Source organism: Tachyglossus aculeatus, assembly GCF_015852505.1.
Source record: "Tachyglossus aculeatus isolate mTacAcu1 chromosome 12 unlocalized genomic scaffold, mTacAcu1.pri SUPER_6_unloc_1, whole genome shotgun sequence".
Lineage (NCBI taxonomy): Eukaryota > Metazoa > Chordata > Mammalia > Monotremata > Tachyglossidae > Tachyglossus > Tachyglossus aculeatus.
Window position 1 is genome coordinate 1022313 of NW_024044828.1, and position 25611 is coordinate 1047923.

General features: G+C 52.3%; 1 protein-coding gene across 1 annotated transcript in view; it reads right to left on the minus strand.

Moving 5' to 3' along the window:
• The window catches only part of EPB42 (erythrocyte membrane protein band 4.2), a 62125-nt gene that overhangs the window by 32436 nt on the left and 4078 nt on the right, over positions 1-25611 (minus strand). The window contains exons 4-13 of the mRNA XM_038740895.1: positions 19736-19854; positions 16441-16569; positions 15358-15535; positions 13151-13289; positions 11964-12067; positions 11613-11852; positions 9085-9245; positions 8338-8471; positions 4223-4358; positions 1778-2022 (exon numbers count right to left, since the gene is read on the minus strand). Coding sequence (XP_038596823.1) covers positions 1778-2022; positions 4223-4358; positions 8338-8471; positions 9085-9245; positions 11613-11852; positions 11964-12067; positions 13151-13289; positions 15358-15535; positions 16441-16569; positions 19736-19854 — 1585 coding nt within the window. The remainder of the gene's footprint in view (positions 1-1777; positions 2023-4222; positions 4359-8337; positions 8472-9084; positions 9246-11612; positions 11853-11963; positions 12068-13150; positions 13290-15357; positions 15536-16440; positions 16570-19735; positions 19855-25611) is intronic.

Genomic DNA, 25611 nt, shown 5'->3' on the forward strand with positions numbered 1-25611 from the left:
TTGTACTTCCCAAGCACTTAGTCCAGTGCTCTGCACACAGTAAGCACTCAATCAATACGATCAAATGAAATGAATGAACGGAAGAGCATGGGTTTAGGAGTCAGAGGTCATGGGTTCAAATTCCGGTTCCGCCACTTGTCAGCTGTGTGACTTTGGGCAAGTTGCTTCACTTCTCTGGGCCTCAATTACCTCATCTGTAAAATGGGGATGAAGACCGTGAGCCCCCCGTGGGACAACCTGATCACCTTGTAGCCTCCCCAGTTCTTAGAACAGTGCTTGGCACATAGTAAGCACTTAACAAATGTCATCATCATTATTTTTATTTTGTGCCCCACACTTTAATAAGTGCTCTGGCTAGGTACAAGCTGATCAGGTTGGACACAGTCCCCGTCCCACGTGGGACTCACAGTCTTAATCCCCATTTTACAGACGAGATAACTGAGGCACAGAAAAATTAAGTGACTTGCCCAAGGCCAATAGCAGAGGTAAGATTAGAACCCAGGTCCCTCTCACTCCCATGCCCATGCTCTATCCACTAAGCCATGTTGGTTATACCTCACAATATTATCATTCATAATAACTCTGGCATGTTTTGTTTTGTCGTACATCTCCCCCTTCTAGACCGTGAGCCCGTTGTCGGGTAGGGATCGTCTCTAGATGTTGCCGACTTGTACTTCCCAAGCGCTTAGTCCAGTGCTCTGCACACAGTAAGCGCTCAATAAATACGATTGAATGAGTGAATTTGTTAAGCATCTACTATGTGTCAAGCTTAGTTCTAAGCAGTGGATAGATACAAGTTAATCAGATTGGTCACAGCCCCTGAGCGACTAGTGGGTCGCAGCCTACAGTGGAGGGACGAAAGACATCTTAATCCCCTTTGGCAGATGAGGAAAATGAAGTACGGAGGAGTTAAGTGATTTGCCCAAGATCACCCAGCAGGCCAGTGGCCGAGGCAGGATTCGAATCCAGGTCTCCAGACTCATTCATTCATTCAATCATATTTATTGAGCGCTTACTGTGTGCAGAGCACTGTATTAAGCACTTGGGAAGTACAAGTTGGCAACATATAGAGACGGTCCCTACCCAACAGTGGGCTCACGGTCCCCACTAGACTGCCCTGATCCCACTTTCCACTAGACCTCATCCCTTCTTCTCCATCCAAACTGCTATCATGCTATTCCAAGCACTCGTCTCTGGCATCTGAACGAGTGCCAAGCAGTGTGGCTCAGAGGAAAAAGCCCGGGCTTGGGAGTCAGAGGTCATGGGTTCAAACCCCAGCTCCGTCAATCGTCAGCTGTGTGACTTTAGACAAGTCACTTCACTTCTCTGGGTCTCAGTTCCCTCATCCAGAAAATGGGGGTGAAGACTGTGAGCCCCCCGTGGGACCACCTGATCACCTTGTAACCTCTCCAGCACTTAGAACAGTGCTTTGCACATAGCAAGCGCTTAATAAATGCCATTATTATTATTATTTGGATTACTGCTTCAGCCTCCTCAGTGACCTCCCCGCCTCCGGTCTCTCCCCGCTCCAGTCCCTGCCTCACTCTGCTGCCCAAATGATTTTTCTAAAAAATTATTTTGCACGCCTCTCCCTACACCTCAAAAACTTCCACGGGTTGCCCATCCCTCTCCCAGTCGAACAGAAACTCCTCGCCATCACTTTTAAGGGCATTCAATCAGCTTTCCCCCTTCCGCCTAACCTCGCTAATTTGGTACAGCCCAGTCCGTACGTTTCACTCCTCTGACACCCACTGTCTGTACCTCACTGCGAGCTGACCACAGTCGGAGGCCGGGCATTCTGGGCCGGATGGCGGCAGGAATATTGGAAAAAGGGAGGGAGCCGACTGGATCTAGGTTCAGACAGATGCCATTGGCCTCGAGACCCAGCCGCCGGTCACCAGAGACCCGTTGGTCCCGGCTCGTTGGGGAAACCTGGGAACAGGGCTGGGTTGTTTCCCATTCTCCACTACCCGGGGCTTTCTCTGCATCCCTTCTGTCCCCACTCACGGTGGACGTGCTGAGCTGTGTAGAAAGCTGGGATTTGGGAGGCGGGATCTCGGGGCTAGTGTTTAGAGGGTTGGGAATGAGGTTTGGGGCTGGAGTCTGGGGTTGAAGTTGGGATTGTGGCTGGAATCTGAGCTCTGAAGTTGGGGAACGAGGCCGGGGATTGGGTCTTGAGACCTTGGGTTTTGGGTGCATCTGGGGCCTGGGTTGGATTGGGGGCTGGTGTCCAGGGTCTGAAAATGGGGCTGTGGCTAGTGGCTGGACACCGAGACTGGGGCCAGGCTGATTCGGGGATATTGCCATTGGGTTTGGGCTGGGGTTTAGAAGCAGCGTGGCTCAGTGGAAAGCGCCCGGGCTTTGGAGCCAGAGCTCATGGGTTCAAACTCCGGCTCTGCCAATCGTCAGCTGGGTGACTTTGGGCAAGTCACTTCACTTCTCTGGGCCTCAGTTCCCTCATCTAGAAAACGGGGATGAAGACTGTGAGCCTCCCGGGGGACCACCTGATCACCTTATAACCTACCCAGCGCTTAGAACAGTGCTTGGCACATAATAAGCGCTTAATAAATACCAACATTATTATTATTATTACTGGGGATGGGGCTGCATTGGGGCTTGGGCTGGGGACTGGATGCTGAGGTTGGAACTCTGGATGGAACTGTGGAACTGGGTTTGACTGAGGGGTGGGTCTTGGGTTCTGAGGTTGGGGCTGGGGGCTGGCAGTGTGGTTCTTGTGGGTGCTGAAGTCGGGGCTGGGTTGGTGGTCTGAGTGGTAAAGTCGGACCTGAGCCCCCGGACTTCTTCCTGACCCACGAGCTAACTCCGATTGTCCAAGTCTCCCGCCTGCCCTGTGGCTCATCACCCTTCCTCAGTAGGCAGCCTTGGCCGTGAGTGGGAGGGCGGGAGGCGGGGTGGGGGTGGAACGGGTTGGGTATATTTATTTTGATAATAATAATAATAATGGCATTTATTAAGTGCTTACTGTGTGATATTACTATTCATTCAATCATATTTATTGAGCGCTTACTGTGTGCAGAGCACTGTACTAAGCACTTGGGAAGTCCATCTTGGCAACATATAGAGATGGTCCCTACCCAACCGTGGGCTCACAGTCTAGAAGACTATGTGCAAAGCACTGTTCTAAGCGCTGGGGAGGTTACAAGTTTATCAGGTTGTCCCTCGCGGGGCTCCCAGTCTTCATCCGCATTTTACAGATGAGGGAACTGAGGCACAGAGAAGTTAAGTGACTTGCCCAAAGTCACACAGCTGACAGTTGATGACTTGACACCTGTCCACATGTTTCGTTCTGTCATCTGTCTCCCCCTTCTAGACTGTGAGCCCGTTGTCGGGTAGGGGCCGTCCCTAGATGTTGCCGACTTGTACTTTCCAAGCGCTTAGTCCAGTGCTTTGCCCACAGTAAGCGCTCAATAAATACGATTGAACGAATGAATGAATGAATATAGCTTTAATTCTATTTGTTCTGACGATTTTGACACCCGTCTCCATGTTTCATTCTGTCGTCTGTCTCCCTCTTCTAGACTGTGAGCCTGTCATCGGGTAGAGGCCGTCTGTAGATGTTGCCGACTTGGACTTCCCAAGCGCTTAGTCCAGGGCTCTGCACACAGTAAGCGCTCAATAAATAAGACTGAATGAATGAATGGATGATGATGATGATGGTATTTGTTAAGTAAGCGCTTGCGTGCCGAGCACTGGGGTGGAACCGAGCAAATCGAACTGGGCACAGGCCCCGTCCCACGCGGGGCTCACTGTCTCAAACCCCGTTTGACAGGTGAGGTCACTGAGGCTCAGAGAAGTGAAGTAACTTGCCCCAGGTCACGCAGCAGACAAGCCGGGGGATTAGAACCCGTGACCGGATGGGCACGGTAATCGCAGGGGACAGGGCGTGCCGGGAAAGCAGGCAGGGTGAACAGAGTGAGCCGAACGGGGCAGTCGGGGGGGACAAAGAGCAAACCAGAATAATTTTATTGGTCCATACCAGATGCTGCTGATACAAACTCCGCTGTGCTCCTCCTCCCTGAATGGGACTGGGGGAGAGCCAGATGGGCCGGGCCCAATCTCTTCCCTCTGCCCCGGGTGGGACCAGCGCGGCCTCGCCCGGCCCGTCTCTCCGGCTCCGCAGCATCTCACCCCTTGACGGGCCGGATTCTCGGAGCCAGTCCCAAGTGAGCTGCCGTCCCAAGACTTAGAATCCGGGAGCCACTTCCAGGCTCCTGTAGCCCTTGACGTCCTTAAATCTGTTGCTCCGCAGGTTGGCCTGAATCTGCCTCTGGCCGCTCTTGAAGGGGACGATCTGCACCTTGATGCTAGCCCCCTGGAGCGGGCCCAGGGTCCCAATCCTGAGACAGAGGAGATGGTTTTCAGTCCCGCTCATCTCCAGACCGACTGGTATGGTGGGATAATAATAATAATAATGATGATGGCATTTATTAAGCGCTTACTATGTGCAAAGCACTATTTTAAGTGCTGGGAGGCTACGAGGTGACCGGGTTGTCCCACAGAGTGCTCACAATCTTCATCCCCATTTTACAGATGAGGGAAGTGAGGCCCAGAGGAGTGAAGTGACTTGCCCAAAGTCACCCAGCTGACAAGTGGCGGAGGTGGGATTTGAACCCATGACCTCTGACTCCAAAGCCCGTGCACTTTCCACTGAGCCACGCTTCTTCTTTACGGATGGGAGGTTAGGCGCAGCATCGGACTTGGAGGTGGGGAAGGGGCAGCCTCGTGCTGCAGAGAAGCAGTGTGGCTCAATGGAAAGAGCCCAGGCTCGGGAATCAGAGGCCACGGGTTCAAATCCCGGCTCCACCAATGGTCAGCTGTGTGACTTTGGGCAAGTCACTTCTCTGGGCCTCAGTGATCTCATCTGTAAAATGGGGATGAAGACTGTGAGCCGGCTCAGGAGTCAGAGGTCACGGGTTCAACTCCCAGCTCTGCCAATGCTCAGCTGTGTGACTTTGGGCAAGACACTTCTCTGGCCCTCAGTGACCTCATCTGTAAAATGGGGATGAAGACTGTGAGCCCCACGTGGGACCACCTGATCACCTTGTATCCTCCCCGCTGCTTAGATGTAGTAAGCGCTTAACAAATGTCATCATTATTATTGTTATTATTATTCACACCCCAACTGCAGCCTGCCCTCCCCACCACAAACTCCCACCCCCTACTCCGAACCCCAGGCCTGACACCGGCCTGTCGCCCCAAGGCTTGAAATTAACCAGGTCTAGGAGTGGGGGGAAACTTGACTGGGTTGCGGGAGAGGGGCTATTAATGATACAAATTGTGTTAGCTGTTCATCATTTACTGTGTGCTCTGCCCTGTGATAAGTGCTGGATGGGATGCGGTCCCGCCCGGCGGGGGCTCACACTTCAGGGGTGCACATTCGATCTTTATCGAGCGGGAGGTCACCTCACAGTGGAGGGTCTCAGCCGTGTGGCCTGTCAGCAGGGTGTCCCTCTAAAGCTAAGAGTCATCTTCACCTCCATTGTCCCCAGGCCTTCCCAGACTGAGCCCCCTTTTCCCTCTCCTCCGCCCCATCCTCCCTGCCCTACCTCCTTCCCCTCCACACACCACCTGTATATATATTTGTACAGATTTATGACTTTATTTTACTTGTATTTTATGTATTTTATATGTATTTTACTTGTACATATTGACTTTTCTATTTATTTTGTTAATGATGTGCTTTAATTTGATTTGTTCTGACGATTTTGACACCCGTCTCCATGTTTTGTCCTGTCGTCCGTCTCCCCTTCTATCAATCAATCGGATTTATTGAGCGCTTTCTGTGTGCAGGTCACTGTACTAAGCGCTTGGGAAGTACAAGTTGGCAACATATAGAGACATTTCCTACCCAACAGTGGGCTCACAGTCTAGAAGGGGGAGACAGAGAACAAAACCAAACATACTAACAAAATAAAATAGAATAGAATAGATATGTACAAGTAAAATAAATAAATAGAGTAATAAATATGTACAAACATATATACATATATACAGGTGCTGTGGCGAAGGGAAGGAGGTAAGACAGGGGATGGAGAGGGGGACGAGGGGGAGAGGAAGGAAGGGGCTAAGTCTGGGAAGGCCTTCTGGAGGAGGTGAGCTCTCAGTAGGGCCTTGAAGGGGGAAAGAGAGCTAGCTTGGCGGGTGGGCAGAGGGAGGGCATTCCAGGCCCGGGGGATGACGTGGGCCGGGGATCGATGGCGGGACAGGCGAGAACGAGGCACGGTGAGGAGATTAGCGGCGGAGGAGCGGAGGGTGCGGGCTGGGCTGGAGAAGGAGAGAAGGGAGGTGAGGTAGGAGGGGGCGAGGGGATGGACAGCCTGGAAGCCCAAGGTGAGGAGTTTCTGCCTGATGCGCAGATTGATTGGTAGCCACTGGAGATTTTTGAGGAGGGGAGTAACATGCCCAGAGCATTTCTGGACAAAGACAATCCGGGCAGCAGCATTAAGTATGGATTGAAGTGGGAAGAGACATGAGGATGGGAGATCAGAGAGAAGGCTGATGCAGTAGTCCAGACGGGATAGGATGAGAGCTTGAACGAGCAGGGTAGCGGTTTGGATGGAGAAGAAAGGGCGGATCTTGGTGATGTTGCGGAGCTGAGACCGGCAGGTTTTGGTGACGGCTTGGATGTGAGGGGTGAATGAGAGAGCGGAGTCGAGGATGACACCAAGTTTGTGGGCTTGTGAGTTGGGAAGGATGGTAATGCCGTCAACAGTGATGGGACCGTGAGCCCGTTGTCGGGTAGGGACCGTCTCTATAGGTTGCCAACTTGTCCTTCCCAAGCGCTTAGTCCAATGCTCTGCACACAGTAAGCGCTCAATAAATACGATGGAGCTAAAGAATGAATACAGCCCCACAATTCTCCGTGGAGGCCGGGGTCAGTGTGCCCTGGAGGGGGAGAGCAGTGACTCCCCTCAGACCCAAGGCCTTGCCCCCAGGACTCCAGGGAGCCAGCGTTCGGTCTTAGTTACCTCATCTGTAAAATGGGGATTGAGTCGCAGAGAAATTCAGTGACTCACCCAAGGTCACACAGCAGACAAGTGGTGGAACTGTGATTAGAACTCAGGTCTTCTGACTATTAATTAGTAACTAAGCTGATCAATTGGAATTTTATCTTCTTTCCCTTCCTTAGCTAAGGGAGAAACTTGCAATGTGGCAAAGGAGCACTTTATGGGGACACAATGTAGAATGCCTTGCCAACCCCTCCATCAATCGATCATTTATTGAGTGCTTACTGTGTGCAGAGCACTGTAATAATAATAATGGTATTTGTTAAGCGCTTACTATGTGCAAAGCACTGTTCATTCATTCATTCAATCGTACTTATTGAGCGCTTACTGTGTGCATAAGCGCTTGGGAAGTACAAGTTGGCAACATATAGAGACGGTCCCTACACTGTTCTAAGCACTGGGGGGATACAAGGTAATCAGTTTGTCCTACGTGGGGCTCACAGTCTTCATCCCCATTTTCCGGATGAGGTAACTGAGGCACAGAGAAGCGAAGTGACTTGCCCAAAGTCACCCAGCTGACAATTGGTGGAGCTGGGATTTGAACTCATGACCTCTGACTCCAAAGCCCGGGCCCTTTCCACTGAGCCACGCTGCTTCTCTACTAAGCACTTAGCAGAGTGCAGTATAACAGAGTTGGTAGACACATTCCCTGATTCTATTTACTTTGTTAATGATGTGCATTTAGCTTTAATTCTACTTGTTCTGATGACTTGACACCTGGCCACAGTGTTTGGTTTTGTTGTTTGTCTCCCCCTTCTAGACTGTGAGCCCGTTGTCGGGTAGGGACCGTCTCTATATGTTGCCGACTTATACTTCCCAAGTGCTTAATACAGTGCTCTGCACACGGTAAGCGCTCAATAAATACGATTGAATGAATGAATGTAGCTTTAATTCTATTTGTTCTGACGACTTGACACCTGTCCACATGTTTAGTTTTGTTGTCTGTTTCCCCCTTGTAGACTGTGAGTCCATTGTTGGGAAGGGAGCGTCTCCATATGTTGCCGACTTGTACTTCCCAAGTGCTTAGTCCAGTGTTCTGCACACGGTAAGCGCTCAATAAATATGATTGAATTAATGAATGTAACTTTAATTCTATTTGTTCTGACGACTTGACACCTGCCCACATGTTTGGTTGTCGTCTGTCTCCCCCTTCTAGACCGTGAGCCCGTTGTCAGGAAGGGGCCGTCTCTATATGTTGCCGACTTATACATCCCAAGCGCTTAGTCCAGTGTTCTGCACACGGTAAGCACTCAATAAATACTATTGAATGAATGGGTGAATTCAGGGGGAGGGGGCTCAGACCACTTACATGACTCTGACCTGCCTTCTGAACAAGCCGCTGCCCTCCAAGGTGAGCACGCAGTCTCCCGCCGGCTCCTCCAGAGGGTTGGCAAACCTCACTTCGACAGTGACCGGTTGGCTGACCACTGCCGGCCCCAGCACCTAGGCCCGAGGGTGGAGGGAGACAGAAAGCAGGGAGGGTCGGCGGGGCCCCCGTTGGCCTTCCCAGCGGAGCCGAGTCCCTGCCAGGGGAGATCCCGGCTCTGCTTACCCTGCCTGCCAGTAATGATGGCATTTATTAAGCGCTTACTACGTGCCAAGCGCTGGGGAGGATACAAGGTGATCAGGTTGTCCCATGGGGGGTTCACAGTCTTAATCCCCATCTTACAGATGAGGCCCAGAGAAGTGAAGTGACTTGCCCAAAGTCACCCAGTTGACAATTGGCAGAGCGGGGATTTGAACCCACGACCTCTGACTCCAAAGCCTGGGTTCTTTCCACTGAGCCACGCTGCTGCTCTATTTCGGCTTCTAGCCCACTGGGCCATTTCTCCCCTCGGATCCCAGCTGGGACCGCCCTCTCCCTCACTGGGCCAGGAGGGCCTGGATGTGGCTTCCACAACTGTCGACGGCCCCCGATCCTCCCGGCCATCAGGGCCACCTGGGAGGCCGGGGTGGGGATTTCCACGTTTAACGCTCATGGGGGTGGCTCAGGATGGGTGGGCAGTTGTGGCAGCCCCCCAGCTTATCACCCCCTTGCCCCCCTCCCCAGGCCTACGTTGATCGTGATGCCCGGCAGCGCCAGAGTGATGATCTTGTTGACCAGTAGCTTCTTGGAGCCGTTCCTCTCTTCCCCCAGGGCACTGAGGCGGATGAGCTTGTCCGGAGACAGGCGTCCTCGGTATTGGAGGTAGGGAATGGTGCGGGAAAGCACTCTGCCTGCGGGAAGACAGCACAAGAGGAGCCTCAAGGTTTGCCCCGGGGGAGAGGCCCAAAGCTGGGAGCCTGTACGTGGAGTTAGAGCTTGGAGTCTTGGGGTGGGGTTAGAAGAGGATCTCCAAGATGGGAGTCTCTTAGTGGGAATGGGGATCCTGACCCTGGGAGCCTTGGGGTGGGTTGCGGAACGGTCAAGGAGTCTCTCGGGCCGTCCCGCCTCCCCCGGGCGGCCCGCCGTCCCCCCCCGCCAGCCGTCCACAGGGCCCCTTCCCCTACTTTGCTCAGGGGCGAGGCTGAGGAAGGCCGTGTCCTGCCAGAACGGAGGCAGGGGGCTGCCGTTGTGCAGCAGGGACTGGGCGCTGAGGTGGATCCGGAGGTCCACGGGCTGCGGGGCCAGGCTCTGAACGAGCAGGAGCAGCCTGATGTCCAGGCCCAGGTTAGGGGGCTCCACCAGCTGGAACTTGATGGCGACTTGGAGCCGCTCGCTGGGCGGCGCCGGGGCCTGGTCCCGGGGGCTCCTTAGGGCCTGGGACGGGGGCCAAGGCGGTTGGTAGTCCCCGGCTGGGAGGCCCCCGGACGCCATCGTCTGCACGGCCTTTCTGAACACTTGTCTCTCCAGGAGGGAGCCTGCGGGGAGAGCGGACACCAGCTAGGCGATGGGCCGTTCCTGGCGGCGGAGACTGAGGAAGGCCCCAGTGCAGTCCAGCAGCGACTGGGCTGGGGTTTTGGGGTCCTTTCCGGCAGCCCCCAGTACCCCAGTCCCACGGTTCTCTCCGGCCAGCCGGGAATCAGGGCGTCCGGGGAACCAGGGGAAGCAGAATGGCTTGGGAATCAGCGGGCGTGGGTTCTAATCCCGGCTCCACCACTTGTCTGCTGTGTGACCTTGGGTAAGTCACTTCGCCTCTCTGGGCCTCCATTCCCTCGTCTGTAAACTGGGGGTTTAGACTGTGAGCCCCATGTGGGACAACCTGATCACCTTGTATCCCAGTGCTTAGAACGGTGCTTGGCACATAGTAAGCGCTTAATATGAGAGGCAGCATGGCTCAGTGGAAAGAGCCCGGGCTTTGGAGTCAGAGGTCACGGGTTCAAATCCTGGCTCAGCCAACTGTCAGCTGGGTGACTTTGGGCAAGTCACTTAGCTTCTCTGTGCCTCAGTTACCTCATTTGTAAAATGGGGATTAAAACTGTGAGCTCCCCATGGGACAACCCGATCATCTTGTAACCTCCCCAGCGCTTAGAACAGTGCTTTGCACATAGTAAGCGCTTAACAAATATCATTATTATTATTAGCAGATACCATCATTATTATGCATTCTAACCCTGGCTCTGCCACTGCCAGGTGACCTGGGGCAAGTCACTTCACTTCTCTGGGCCTCAATGGCTTCATCTGTAAAATAGGGATGAAGACTGTGAGCCCCCCCATGAGACAACACGATTACCTTATAATTACCCCAGTGCTTAGAACAGTGCTCGGCACATAGTAAGCGCTTAACAGATTCCATCATTATCATTATTATTATTAGGTGGCAGGAGGGTGGCGACGGTTGTCTGGGGGTAGTGGGAAAAGGAGAGTTGGGGCCAGTGCCCGGGAGAAGGAAAGGAGGCAGCTCGATCCTTTGGTGTGGATAGAGGACACAAGGGAGAGGCAGCGTGGCTCAGTGGAAAGAGCCCGGCCTTTGGAGTCAGAGGTCATGGGTTCTAATCCAGGCTCTGCCCCTTGGCAGCTGTGTGACTTTGGGCAAGTCACTTAACTTCTCTGTGTCTCGGTTACCTCATCTGTAAAATGGGGATTAAGATTTTGAGCCCCCCGTGGGATGACCTGATCACCTTGCAACCCCCTAGCGCTTAGAACAGTGCTTTGCACATAGTAAGCGCTTAATAAATACCATCATAAGGGGAGCAGAGAGGAGAGCAGAAGGGAGCAGAGGAAGACAGAGGTGAGTGGAAGCCAGGGAGTAATACTAATAATAATGATGGCATTTATTAAGTGCTTACTATGTGCAAAGTACTGTTCTAAGCGCTGGGGAGGTTACGAGGCAATCAGGTTGTCCCACGGGGCCCTCACAGTCTTCATCCCCATTTTCCAGATGAGGTCACTGAGGCCCAGAGAAGTGAAGCGACTCGCCCAAAGTCACCCAGCTGACAAGTGGCAGAGCTGGGATCTGAACCCATGAACTCTGAATCCAAAGCCTGGGCTCTTTCCACTGAGCCGCGCTGCTTCTCCAGTGATGGAGTAGAGGAGAGGAGAGAGGAGCGCAGAAGAGTAAATGGAACAGAGCGGGGAGTAAGGGGGAGCAAAGGAAAGCACGGAGAGCAGCGGGACGCGGAGGAGAACTGGGAACTGGGGGCAGGTCAGCCGGTGCGCGGTACCTTCTCCGTACTTGTAGCTCTCGGTGACGTCCTCCCTCTCGTCACTCTGGATGCCCTTGGTGCTGAGGAAGTTGCCCACCGAGTGGGCATCCTGATGAAGCTTCCTCTCCTGGCCCTGGTGAACCAGCCAGGCCATGCGGTCGGCGTTCACCATGGAGAAGGCGAAGGGGGTATCGTAGGGCAGATGGACCTCCCCCTCCTTGATGGCCCTGATGGAGGCTGGGCCGCAGCAGTACAGGCCTAGGGTGGGAGGGAGGGCCCCGAGTGAGGCACCAGGCCAACCCCCCACCCTCTCCCTTCCGGTCTGCCTCCGCGCCTCACCCTCCCTCCCGCGGGCCCTTGGGCCGTCACCATCGCTAGTCTCCTGAGGCGTGGCGTCCAGGAGCTGCCAGCCCCCATGGCCAGGGGGGAGGTCCCAGCGGGCCATCCAGCACTCATTCCAGACGTGGTAATTCCTGTGAGGGACACAGGAGTTACCCCCCCCGACGGGGCCAGCTCTCCCCCAGGACATCTGCCACCAGGCTGGCAGAAGACGAGGGATGGCATCTCTGACTGACCGTTGGGAGGAACAAAGCCAACGGGGTGTAGTTGGCGGGCCCGCAGATTGGGCTGAGGGGAGAGGGAAGTCTTGCCAAGGCCTGTGATGTGCGGATCCGTGGTCCGGCACCTCCCTTGTTCCCCAGAGCAAGGTCTTATTCCATCAGCGGTCGCCTGGGGCCTTGATCTAGGGCCGGCCTGGCAGTGCCCAACCAGCCCCCGGTGCTCCTGAAGCAGCCGGCCTGGCAGGGTCCTTGGAGGCCCAAACGGTCGCCAATGGGGTCCAGTGTCTCTTCCCTCATCAGAAACTCGCTCCAGATTTCCATCCCCTGTGATTGGCTCCCAACTTGAGAGAGGGAAGTTTGTGGTGGGACAGAGGAAGGAAAATCCAACTTGCTGGGCTGGGATGCAGCCGTGAGGATGGGGACTGGCCTGCTCTGGGCCCCTTTTGGAGGCGGGAATCTTTTCACCTACCTGGGAGCCAAGACTTTAGAGTGACCGGACAACATTAGAATTAGACCATAAGCTCACTGTGGGCAGGGAATGTTTCTGTTATATTGCCGTATGGTACTCTCCTGAGGGCTTAGTACAGTACTCTGCACACAGTTAGCACTCAGTAAATATGATTGATTGATTGATTGATTTCTGACATCTCGAGCAAGGTGGGAGGAGCAGGGGAAGAGAAAGGGGAGGGATGGGGGAGGAAGAGAGGGAAGAGGGGAGGAGGAGAGGAAGAGGAGATAGGGAAGGGATGGAAGGAGCAGGAGGAGTGTGGCGAAGGGAAGAAGGGGAAGAAGGGAGAGAGAGGAGGTCATCGGGGATGAGGATGGACAGAAGAGGGCTAAACAAGCAGGTCAGTCTTCCCTATGGGGAGCACCAGGTGGCCATGGGGACCAAAGATGGGATTGGCCCGCTGCCTGGCCCTAGTGTCAGGACTCGGGGCGGGGATTGATTGGAGGAGGGAGAGATCGGAGCAGGGATTGGGGCGAGTGGCCGCTTACCACACAGTATCCTTCTTTCTGTCCTCCAGGATTCGGCCCATGGGGTCGTAGTACTCATCGATGATCAGGTTTCGGTCCGTGTCGTGGCCCGAGTCGAAGTTGGTGACAACGCGGGTGGGGATGCCCAAGCACCGCATCACTACGGGAAGGGGGGGTCAGTGGGGAGAAGGAAGGGCAAGGATGGGGGGCGGTGGGGCCTGCTGGGAATGTCAGCGGGAGGCAGAGGAAAGAGGCGGAGGTGAGGATGGGGGCGATGGTGGGGCGTGGTAGAGAGCGGTGGGGGCGAGGACAGAGGGCTGTGAGAAGCAGCAGAGGGAGGATGGGGGTTGTGAGGAGTCGTGTGGAGGGAGGACAGTGGATGTGGGAGTCGGGGGCCGAGGGGGGAGAAAGCCTGGAAATCTGGGAAACGGGGTTTTATCAGGGGCGTTTTGAGACGCAGCGTGGCTCAGTGGAAAGAGCCCGGGCTTTAGAGTCAGAGGTCATGGGTCCGTCAATTGTCAGCTGTGTGACTTTGGGCAAGTCACTTAACCTCTCTGGGCCTCATTTACCTCCTCTGTAAAACGGGGATGAAGACTGTGAGCCCCCGATGGGACAACCTGATCACCTTGCAACCTCCCCAGCGCTTAGAACGGTGCTTTGCACATAGTAAGCGCTTCATAAATGCCATCATTATTATTAGTATTATTATCAGGGGCCTGTGGCACCATTTATTCTCCTAGTTAGGTGGCTGTGTTACCCTAAACGTTCCCGGGCCCAGAATTGCACCGACCAAGTCATTACACTGTGCTGGGAACTTGATGATGGCCTGGCAGCGGCGGTCACTGTGGGAGAAACAGTTGCCTAGGATGGACGGTCTGCGGGGGACAGTTGTCTGGGCGGGCCACTATGGTTATCACAGCCAATACTGTTGCCCCCGCTCTTCTCAGGTACGTTGGGAGCGGGTTGGGAGGCTGGGGTTGGGAGAACCCACCTCCATTCTGCTTGGCTTTCAGGAATCTGGTCTCTGTGTGTGTTTGTATGTGTGTGTTTAAATTTGTGCACTTTAGAAATAACTTTCCAGGAGCCAAAAGCCATCAACCGCTGCCCACTTCAGAGACTTGGGGACTCCAGCAAGGCGAAGGCAGTTCTGGCCAAATTCCGTGAGCCTCCTGGGGCTACTTGTATAACCAGAGGCTGGTCATAATAATAATATTAATAATAATAATAATAATACTATGTGCAGAGCACTGTTCTAAGCGCTGGGATAGATACAAGGTGATCAGGTTGTCCCACGCGGGGCTCACAGTCTTTATCCCCATTCTCCAGGTGAGGTCACTGAGGCCCGGAGAAGTGAAGTGGCTTTGCCCAAGGCCACACAGCAGACGGACGGCAGAGCCGGGATTAGAACCCATGTCCTGAGCCCCACTGCTTCTCGCTGGTCCTCCCTGGTGCTCAGGAGCATGGGCAATAATAATAATGATGATGATGGCATTTATTAAGCGCTTACTATGTGCAAAGCACCATTCTAAGCTCTGGGGAGGTTACAAGGTGATCAGGTTGTCCCACGGGGGGCTCACGGTCTTCACCCCCATTTTATAGAGGAGGTAACTGAGGCCTAGAGAAGTGAAGTGACTTGCCCAAAGTCACACAGCTGGCAATTGAAGCAGCGTGGCTCAGTGGCAAGAGCCTTGGCTTTGGAGTCAGAAGCCGTGGGTTCTAATCCCGGCTCCGCCACTTGTCAGCTGTGTGACTTTGGGCAAGTCACTTCTCTGGGCCTCAGTTACCTCATCTGTAAAATGGGGATGAAGACTGTGAGCCCCCCGTGGGACAACCTGATCGCCTTGTAACCTCCCCAGTGCTTAGAACAGTGTTTTGCACATAGTAAGCGCTTAATAAACGCCATCATTATTATTATTAATATTATTAATTGGCAGAGCCGGGATATGAACCCATGACCTCTGCCTCCAGAGCCCGTGCTGTTTCCACTGAGCCACGCTGCTTCTCTGCGGACGGCTGTATTCCCTGCCGAGGCTCCCCAAGGAACCGCGAGCCCCTGAAATTCTGGGGACCGAGACCCCGCTAGGGTCAGGAGAAGGAAGGGTGGGACGGAAGGGAAGGAGGAGGAGAAGGGCCAGCTCATCCCCCTGGCCTGACCCTCGACTAAGTCTGTCAGCCCCTCGGCAATCAGGCCGTACTAGTTCCCGCCAGGGTGACCCGTCCCTTCCAACCTGTGCACATGACGGCGGCAAAGACCCAGCACTGGCCGTACTTGACGGGCTGGCCATTGGCCGCGTGCCACCGCCTCAAGATGGCCACGCTCCCGTTCCACTCGGATGGGCTGATGCCGTCCCGGTAGTCCTCGCCCCAGTTGCCCTGCAGCACCCCGCTGTCGTCGTTGCTGTTGATCTGCGAGGGAGGCAGTTCAGGAGAAGCAGCGTGGCTCAGTGGAAAGAGCCCAGGCTTTGGAGTCAGAGGTCGTGGGTTCAAATCCCGGCGCTGCCCACTGTCAGCTGGGTGACAGTCACTTCACTGTTCTGGGCCTGTTACCTCCTCTGTAAAATGGGGATGAAGACTGCGAGCCCCCCGTGGGACAACCCGATCACCTTGTAACCTCCCCAGCACTTAGAACAGTGCTTGGCACATAGTAAGCACTTAACAAATGCCATCATTATTATTATTATTAAGAGGAGCGAGATCCAGGGAGCCCCGGAGCGTCCCTCCGGGTCCGAGCTGATGAGAGGCAGTGAATGGACCTTCGCCCGAACTCCTGATGGCCTTTGTCAGGGGATGACCAGTCCCAAGGAATGCAGCTTCCCACAAGGGATGTGGCCAAAGCCCGGAGGGATTCTTCAGTGGGAAAATTCAGCTTAGACCTAAAGTAAAAATTTCTCTAGGCCTCTCCGCTAGACTGTAAGCCACTCAAGAGAGGGATCATATCTGCTAGATTGTAAGCCGCTCAAGAGAGGGATCATATCTTCTAGATTGTAAGCCGCTCAAGAGAGGGATCATATCTTCTAGATTGTAAGCCGCTCAAGAGAGGGATCATATCTGCTAGATCGTAAGCCGCTCAAGAAAGGGATCATATCTGCTATTATAGTCTTTCCGGGGATTCGTACAGTGAGTCCTCAATAAAAACCATCGATAGATTGATTGATCAGAGCCAAGCAACAGGGTCAATTCAAGACTCAACCCCCAAACCCAGCTTCCCAAGCCCTAGCTTTTCCTGCTCCGGCCTCTCCCGTTCCAGCCCATCCCTCTCCAGAGCCCAGCTCAGGGGAATCCCTGTGGAATAGCAACGCATCGCCTCTTACCATGGCACACACCACTCTGCTCACGTAGACCGAGTTTCCCCGCAGGGCAAAATCCTCGGCTGGGTTCTTTTGGAAGTTCAGACTCTTATCTAGCAGCATCAGGCAGATGTCTAGTATTTCCTCATCGAACTGCCAAGGAGGTTTGAGAAGAAACAAGCCGGTCAGTTTGGGGATTGTAGGGAAGAGCGTGGGCATCAGCTTGCAATAATAATAATAATAATAACAATAATAATAGCACCCAAGTGCTCATGTGTGTCAAGCACTGATCTAAGCGCAGGGGGAGATTCAAGTTAATCCGACCGGACACAGTCCCTGTCCCAAACGGGGGTCACACTCTTTTAACCCCCATTTTACAGATGAGGTAAATGAGGCCCAGAGAAGATAAGTGACTTGCCCGAGGTCACACAGCAGACATGAGGCGGAGCCGGAATTAGAACCCAGGTCCCTCTGACTCCAGGGCCGTGCTCTAACTACTAAGTCACGCTGCTTTGTGCGAGCGTAACTGTTCTCTGTCACGGGACAGACTGCTGTCGCTGTGAGGAGAACAGTCCCGTGGCAGCCAGGGTATCCAGGGAATAGGAGCAGCATGATGTTCTTGCTGAGATTGGACCCTTCGCTGGCTGATGATAATAGCTACGGTATTTCTGAAGCACGTCCTCTATGACAAGCGCTGGGGTAGAGGTTGGATACAGCCCCTGTCCCATATGGGCCTCAGAGTCTAAGAGGGAGGGAGAAGGGGGATTTAATACCCATTTTTCAGGTGGGAAAACTGAGGCACCGACAACTCGGGTCACACGAAACACACCAGGAGATCAGAACTCCAGTCCCCTGATGCTCAGTCCTGTATTCTTTCCACTAGTTCCCTCATCTGTCAAATGGGGATTGAGACTGTGAGCCCCACGTGGGACAGGGACTGCGTCCACCCCGATTCGCTGGTACCCCAGTGCTTAGTACATAGTAAACACTTAACAAATGCCATAATAATTATTAGCAGTATTATTCATTCAATTGTATTTATTGAATGCTTGCTGCGTGCAGAGTTCTGTACTGAGAGCTTGGGAAGGACAAGTTGGCAGCATATAGAGACGGTCCCTACCCAACAACGGGCTCACAGGCTAGAAGGGGAAGACAGACAACAAAACAGAACATGTGGACAGGTGTCAAGTCATCAGACACCCTTTCCCCTCCCCACAGCACCTGTATATATGTATATATGCTTGTACATATTTATTACTCTATTTATTTTACTTGTACATATGTATTCTATCTATTTTATTTTGTTAATATGGTTTGTTTTGTTGTCTGTCTCCCCCTTCTAGATTGTGAGCCCGCTGTCATGTAGGGACTGTCTCTACATGTTGCCGACTTGGACTTCCCAAGCCCTCAGTACATTGCTCTGCACACAGTAAGCGCTCAATAAATACGATTGAATGAATGAATAGGCCACGCTGCTTCTCTGGACACAGTGGGTGTGGGAAGTTTTCAAGCTTCACTCTTTTGCCCAGTGAATTAGCAGTCACACTTCTGGGCATTTTCCTTCCCTGCTGAGGATGGTAACGGCTCCAGAGCTGTGGGATCTGGGGACTCATATCCCGGAACAATAACCCCTGCTTTAATAATAATAATGATGATGGCGTTTATTAAGCGCTTACTATGTGCAGAGCGCTGTTCTATGCTTTCATTGTTTACCCCAGTTTGGTCTACCCCTGTCACCGTTGCCCTTTCAACTAAGCCATGTTTTCCCTGGGCAGGCGTAGTTGTCGAAGAGATTTTCCCGATGAAAAATTCACTTTCCCTCTAGGCTTGCATCCTGGCCACCCGTACAGATAAAAGTGATTTTTCTGTTGCCGTATTCCTCCAGTCCTGCCTCAGATGCTTCCCGAACCATGACCCAGCATATCAGCCTGATCGATAGGGACTGTAACTGGCACTTGGGCTCTCCCTACTCCTTTGCCCCCCGGGCCACCCGGCTCTCTCAGAGTGAGGGTCTCGGGAGTCCAGGCATTTGGATGGGGTCCACAAAATCAGCAGAATGAAAAGACCCCTAAGCGAGGGTTAGGAATGGAGGGGAACTTGAAAATTCCCAGTGAGATTGCCAACTCCGTCTAGAGTGTAGTAAGTTCACAGAGGGCAAAAGCATGTCTTTTACTTCTATTGTTAATAATAATAATGACAGTATTCGTGAAGCGCTTACTATGTGCCAAGCACTGTTCTAAGCACTGGGGGGAGATACAAGGTGATCAGGTTGTCCCACATGGGGCTGACAGTCTTAATCCCCATTTTACAGATGAGGGAACTGAGGCCCAGAGAAGTTAGGTGACTTGCCCAAAGTCATACGGCAGACAATTGGTGGACCCATGACCTCTGACTCCAAAGCCCATGCTCTTTCCACTGAGCCACGCTGCTTCTCCTTCTTCTAGCCACGTTAGACAGTACTTCTGCCCCTCGGGGAACGTCTTCCAACTGGCACTTGGCACATAGTGAGCGCTTAACAAATACCGCCATTATTAACAGACTGAGCGGATTGTTGAAGGTCCTAGGGAGCGCCATTTCGGTGTTGTTTTAGGAGGCTGGCATGCGACGGATGCCCGTCCCTCTTAAAGGCAAAACACTCTGCAGTCAGCCTGTTGTCTGATGAGTTGTCTTGAACTCACAATGAATCGATCGATCAGTCAATCAGTCAATGACTGTGTGCAGAGCACTGTACTAGTTGCTTGGAAGACTAGTCGACACATTAGAGTCCACAGATATGATCCCCACCTACAGCTCCTTGATCAGTTTTCAGCTGGTGCAGTGGATACATGTGAGCCCGTTGTTGGGTAGGGACTGTCTCTGTATGTTGCCAACTTGTACTTCCCAAGCGCTTAGTACAGTGCTCTGCAAACAATAAGCGCTCAATAAATACGATTAAATGAATGAATGATCATCCCTAATAAGAGGGGGAGAGATTCATTCATTCAATCGTATTTACTGAGCACTTACTGTGTGCAGAGCACTGTACTAAGCGCTTGGGAAGCACAAGTGGGCAACGCGACATCTCTCCCAAAGCACCCCACCTCCATCCGCAATTGTTCTGGTAGCGTATCCATCAAGTTTTCTCGGTAAAAATAAAGGAAGTGCCTCCTTCCACGCAGATTCATTCATTCGTTCATTCAATCGCATTTATTGAGCACTTACTGTGCGCAGAGCACTGTACTAAGCGCTTGGGGAGTACAAGCTGGCAACACATAGAGACGGTCCCTACCCGACAGCAGGCTCACGGTCTAGTACGGATTGTCCAGGGGAACAGACTTACCTGCCCATAGTTCCATGGAACGGGAGAGATCCAGTTCTTATTGCCTTGGTAGATGAAACCGTAGTCATTCATTATGTACTCCTGTCTCTGCGGCTCGCTGCTCATGTAGACGTCGTCCTCTGACAAAGAGAAAAGGAGCAGGGGCCACAGGGAGCACCGGGGTGGATACAAGTGATGGACACGGTCCCTGTCCCACGCGGGGCTCCCAGTCTCCATCCTCATTTTCCAGACGAGGTAACCGAGGCCCAGAGAAGGGAAGTGTCTCGCCCACGGCCACACAGAAGACGGATGGTGGGATTCAAAGCCGTGACCTTCCGACGCCCCGGCCCGTGCTCTATTCGCCACACCGTGCTGCTTCTCCCATGTCCGCCAGACTTCCCTGGCCCTGACTCTACTTCCCCGAACCCTCACGCCTCTCTTCCTGCTCCCAAATTGGCCACCTCTCCCCTTCCTCTGGCTCCGGCATATGCCCACTTGTCCCAGCACTGATGATGGCTTTCTCTGTAACTCAGCTGCAGGTTTCTAGTGTTGGTGTGGGGGCGAGTATGCACGTGTGCGTGAGCGCCTTAGTGTGCACGGAGTCTGTGTGCTTTTTGTGACCAGGCTGGGGCTACTGGCATTGAGTTCCTCTCTGGGTCAGCAGGTGGGTGCGGGGGTGGGAGGGCGGTGCTGAATAATAATAATAATAATAATAATAATAATAATAATAATAATAATAATAATAGTATTTGTTTAGCGCTTACTATGTGCCGTACTCTCTATCCGCTAGGCCATGTTCCTTCTGCCATAGGCAGAATGGAAACAGCTCAGGATGGAATCTAAGGTTTGAGGATCAGGATCATTTCCGTGAAAAGCAGCATAGCCTAATGGCAAGAACACAGGCTTGAGCGTCAGAGGACCTGGGTTCTAATCCCAGCTCTGCCGCTTCTTTGCTGTGTGATCTTGGGCGAGTCACTTTACCTCTCTGGGCTTCAGTTACCCCTTCTGTATCATGGGGATGAAGATTGTGAGCCCCGTATGTGACAGGGACGGCGTCCAATCTGATCATCTACCCCAGAGCTTAGTTCAGTGCCTGGCATATAGTAAATTCTATCGTATTTATTGAGCACTTACTGTGTGCAGAGCACTGTACTAAGCGCTTGGGAAGTACAAGTTGGCAACATATAGAGACGGTCCCTGCCCAACAGTGGGCTCACAGTCTAGAAATGGCCAACAGATACCGTTAAAATAAAGACCCCCCCACACCAGGGATCCCAGCTTTGTTCCACCTGACTGGTTCGACTAATGATAATAATAATAATAATAATGGCATTTATTAAGTGCTTACTATGTGCAAAGCACTGTTCTAAGCACTGAGGAGGTTACAAGGTGATCAGGTTGTCCCACGGGGGGCTCACAGTCTTCATCCCTATTATTCATCCCTATTTTACAGATGAGCGCGGTAACTGAGGCCCAGAAAAGTGAAGTGACTTGCCCAAAGTCACACAGCAGACAGTTGGCGGAGCCGGGATTTGAACCCACGACCTCTGACTCCAAAGCCTGGGCTCTTTCCATTGAGCCACGCTGCTGCTGCTGCTCGGGAACACGGGCCCGTACAATTCTCACAACCAATCCAGCACCTATCCATTGGTGCAGCTTTGTACTAACCGTGGGATGTAATCATCTTGGGCAACAATAATTTACAAAATAAGAAAAGTGAAAGGAAATAATGTAAAAATCAATCAGTAGGGTTTTTTTTAAGTGTCAACTGTGAGCAGAGCACTGTACTAAGAGCTTGGGAGAGTACAGTAGAAGTAACAGCTACATTAATCTGCCACTTAGCTGTGTGACCTTGGACAAGTCACTTCACTTCTCTGGGCCTCAGTTCCCTCACCTGTAAAATGGGGATGAAGACTGGGAGCCCCACATGGGACAACCTGATCACCTTGTAACTCCCCTAGTGCTTAGAACAGTGCTTGGCACATAGTAAGTGCTTAACATATACCAACGTTATTATTATTATTTTCTCGCTCTCAAGGAGCTTACGATTTAATGGGCCAGGCAAAACCATTAAAAATAAAATAGTGGGAAAAGGAGGAAGAACAAAGTTACAATGGGGAATAACAAGAATATAGAAAGATGGATGACTGAGCACTCGATACATTCCATCAAAAAGAATGACTACGTAATCACAATGGTATTTGTTAGGTGCTCACTATGGGTCAAGCACTGTTCTAAGCACTGGGGTAGATACAAGCTAATCAGGTTGGACACAGTCCCGTGTCCCAAAATCCCCATTTGGGGCTCCTAATCCCCATTTTACAGATGAGGGAACTGAAACAATGAGAAATGAAGTGACTTGCCCAAGGTCACACAGCAGACAAGTGGTGGAGCTGGAATTAGAACCCAGATCCTTCTGCTTCCCAGGCCCATGCTCCATCCCCACAAAAAAAAAAAAATTGTGGTATTTGTTAAGCGCGTACTATGTGCCAGGCCTATATTAAGCACTGTGGGCCTTGAAGTTTAGGGGCAGTGGGAATATAAGCAAATCAAGTTGAATAATAATAATAATAATGGCATTTAGTAAGTGCTTACTATGTGCAAAGCACTGTTCTAAGCACTGAGGAGGTTACAAGGTGATTAGGTTGTCCCACGGGGGGCTCACAGTCTTAATCCCCATTTTGCAGATGGGGTAACTGAGGCCCAGAGGAGTTAAGTGGCTTGCCCAAAGTCACACAGCTGACCATTGGTGGAGTCGGGACAGTAGACTGTTCACTGATATACGCCTAAGTCCCAAGGGTGTCCAGCACATAGTGCTTAGCAACAACAGAAATGTGACTGTCGGAAAACGAATCCGGGTATGCCTTCTGGAGGAGGTGAGCTTTCAGGAGAGCTTGGAAGATGGAGAGAGCTGCAGCCTGGAAGATTTGAAGCAGGGAAGGAGTGGAGCGAGGAAGATGTGGGAAGTAGGAGGGAGAGACTTTCGAAGCCGGCAATCCAGAATTTCTGCCGGACGTTACGGCAAATGGGCGTCTGAAGGAGAGTCTTCGAAAGTGTTGAAATGTGCTGAACGCCACCGAGTAAAGACGGTCTGGGCAGTAGAGTGCCGGACAGACCGAAGAGGAGAGAGTTTAGAGGCAGGGTGGTCGGTGAAGAGGCTGATGTAGAAATCTAGTCAGGAAACCACAGTCTTGAGGAGGGCAGGGACCAGAGAGGTGGAGCGGAGAGGAGGGATCCAGGAGGAAAAACCGGCAGGATTTAGCCAGAGACGGAAGATGGGAAGGGAGGAGGAATTGAGGCGGCACCGAGTTTCTGAGATGGGGAGGGTGGTGGCTGTGTTGAACTTGAGGCAATTTCCTGTCTGCAACAGGTAAGAGACAATAATAAATAATAATAACAATAATAATAATGGCATTTCTTAAGTGCTTACTATGTGCAAAGCACTGTTCTAAGCGCTGGGGAGGTTACAAGGTGATCAGGTTGTCCCACGGGGGGCTCCCAGTCTTAACCCCCATTTTACAGATGAGGGAACTGAGGCCCAGAGAAGTGAAGTGACCCGCCCAAAATCACCCAGCTGACAATTGGCGGAGCCAGGGTTTGAACCCATGACCTCTGACTCCAATACGGATTCTTTGTGAGGCTCTACTCTGAATCAGCATAGTCACCACCCGAAAAGTGGCTTTGGATTTTAAAAGTTCTTGGGCAATTGTTTCTTTCCACTGCCGGTGACCAGTCCTCCTGAAGACTGGCAGCCGTGACTTAAAAAAAAATGATGGTATTTATTAAGCGCTTACTATGTGCAAAGCACTGTTCTAAGCGCTGAGGAGGTTGCAAGGTGATCAGGTTGTCCCACAGGGAGCTCACAGTCTTAATTCCCATTTGACAGATGAGGTAACTGAGGCACAGAGAAGTGAAGTGACTTGCCCAAAGTCACAGCTGACTAGCAGGAAAGGCCGGGGCTTGGGAGTTAGGAGACCTGGGTTCTAATCCAGGCCCCACTTCTTCCCTTCTGTGTGACATTGGGCAAGGCTCTTAACTTCTCTGTGCCTCAATTTCTCATCTGTTAAGTGGGAATTACGTGCCTGTTCTCTTTCCCTGTAAGAGAAGGGAGTAAGGTCTCAATCGATACCATTCTGCCTTGCTGCAGGAGGGGAAGAATCCTCAGAGATCTGGGGTGGATGGGGAAGGCGCGGAGCAGACTGGGTGGATCTCGCTGGGTTCCCGTGCTGATTCGGAGTTGGCAGGGGATGGATACAGACCGGTGCCTCGGGAACAAGGCTGAGGATCCGGGCTTCCTGCATCCTGCCGCTCGTAGGTGGGAAAAACCCTGGAATGGTCAGCTTGGTCCCTGTCCAGGAAGGCCCACCTTCCTGCCAGGAGCATTTGGCCAAAAAGGCCCCAGGAGCAATCGGGCCGGACCAGCATAGAAAAATAGCCCTCAGTACAATGCTTGGCACATAGTAAGAGTGTAGCGTGGCTCACTGGAAAGAACACCGGCTTGGGAGTCGGAGGTCCTGGGTTCTAATCCCGGCTCCACCACTTGTCAGCTGTGTGACTTTGGGCAAGTCACTTCGCTTCTCTGGGCCTCAGTTACCTTCATCTGTAAAATGGGGATTAAAACTGTGAGCCCCCCGTGGGACAACCTGATCACCTTGTAACCTCCCGAGTGCTTAGAACAGTGCTTTGCACATAGTAAGTGCTTAACAAATACCATTAAAAAAAACACCGGCTTGGGAGTCGGAGGTCATGGGTTCTAATCCCAGCTCTGCCACTTCTCAGCTGTGTGACTTTGGGCAAGTCACTTCGCTTCTCTGGGCCTCAGTTACCTCATCTGGAAAATGGGGACTGAGACTGTGAGCCCCACGGAGGACAACCTGATTACCTTGTATCTCCCCAGCGCTTAGAACGGTGCTTGGCAAATAGTAAGCGCTTGACAAATGCCATTGTTATTATTAAGAAATTCCACCGTTGTTATTATCATTATGGTTATTATTAATAATCATACTAATAATCATCTTAATAAACTGTAAGCTATCCCTCCCCATGCTTCAACGGAAGCAATCGCACTGACAAAGCACTGCCTCTCTCTATCCTTCCTCCCCCCTCTGCCTCTGACTATGGTCTCCCGCGGTCCTTCGGCTTTCCGTCTCTATGTACATGTCTTGAGAAGCAGCGTGGCTCAGTGGAAAGAGCCCTGGCTTTGGGAGTCAGAGGTCATGGGTTCTAATCCCGGCTCCACCACATGTCCGCTGTGTGACCCTGGGCGGGTCACTTCACTTCTCTGAGCCTCAGTCACCTCATCTGTAAAATGGGGATTAAGAGTGTGAGCCCCGCGTGGGACAACCCGATCACCTTGTATCCCCCCCAGCGCTTAGAATAGTGCTTGGTACATAGTAAGCGCTTAACAAATGCCATCATTATTATTGTATATTTGGGGAGGAAGAGTTCTGAGCTGCGGCAGTCTAATCCAGTAGGAAGAGCGTAGGCCCGGAAGCCAGAGATCTGCGTTCTAAATCCCATCTCCACCACTGTGTGACCTTGGATAAGTCATTTAACTCCTCCGGGTCACAGTTTCTTTGTCTGTAAAATGGGGATTAAAAACCTTTTCTCCATTCCTCTTAGACTGTGAACGCTGGGTGGCAGATCGAATCGTCCTGTATCTACCCCAGCACTGAGCACAAGGCGTAATAGGCACTTAAAAAAGACCATCATCGATTGTATTATCGCAGCAGCCGTGGAGACTAAAAATTCTCCAGGCCTCAGGGTGGGAAATGGGCGTCACGTGTGGGCAGAGGGAAAGCCAGAATACAGACTTCTTCCTGTTCCTATTTCCGTGGATCTGTTCCCTCCTCTTTTCCCTTGTCCTCTTTCTCCTGCTCACCCTGTCCTTCCCTCCT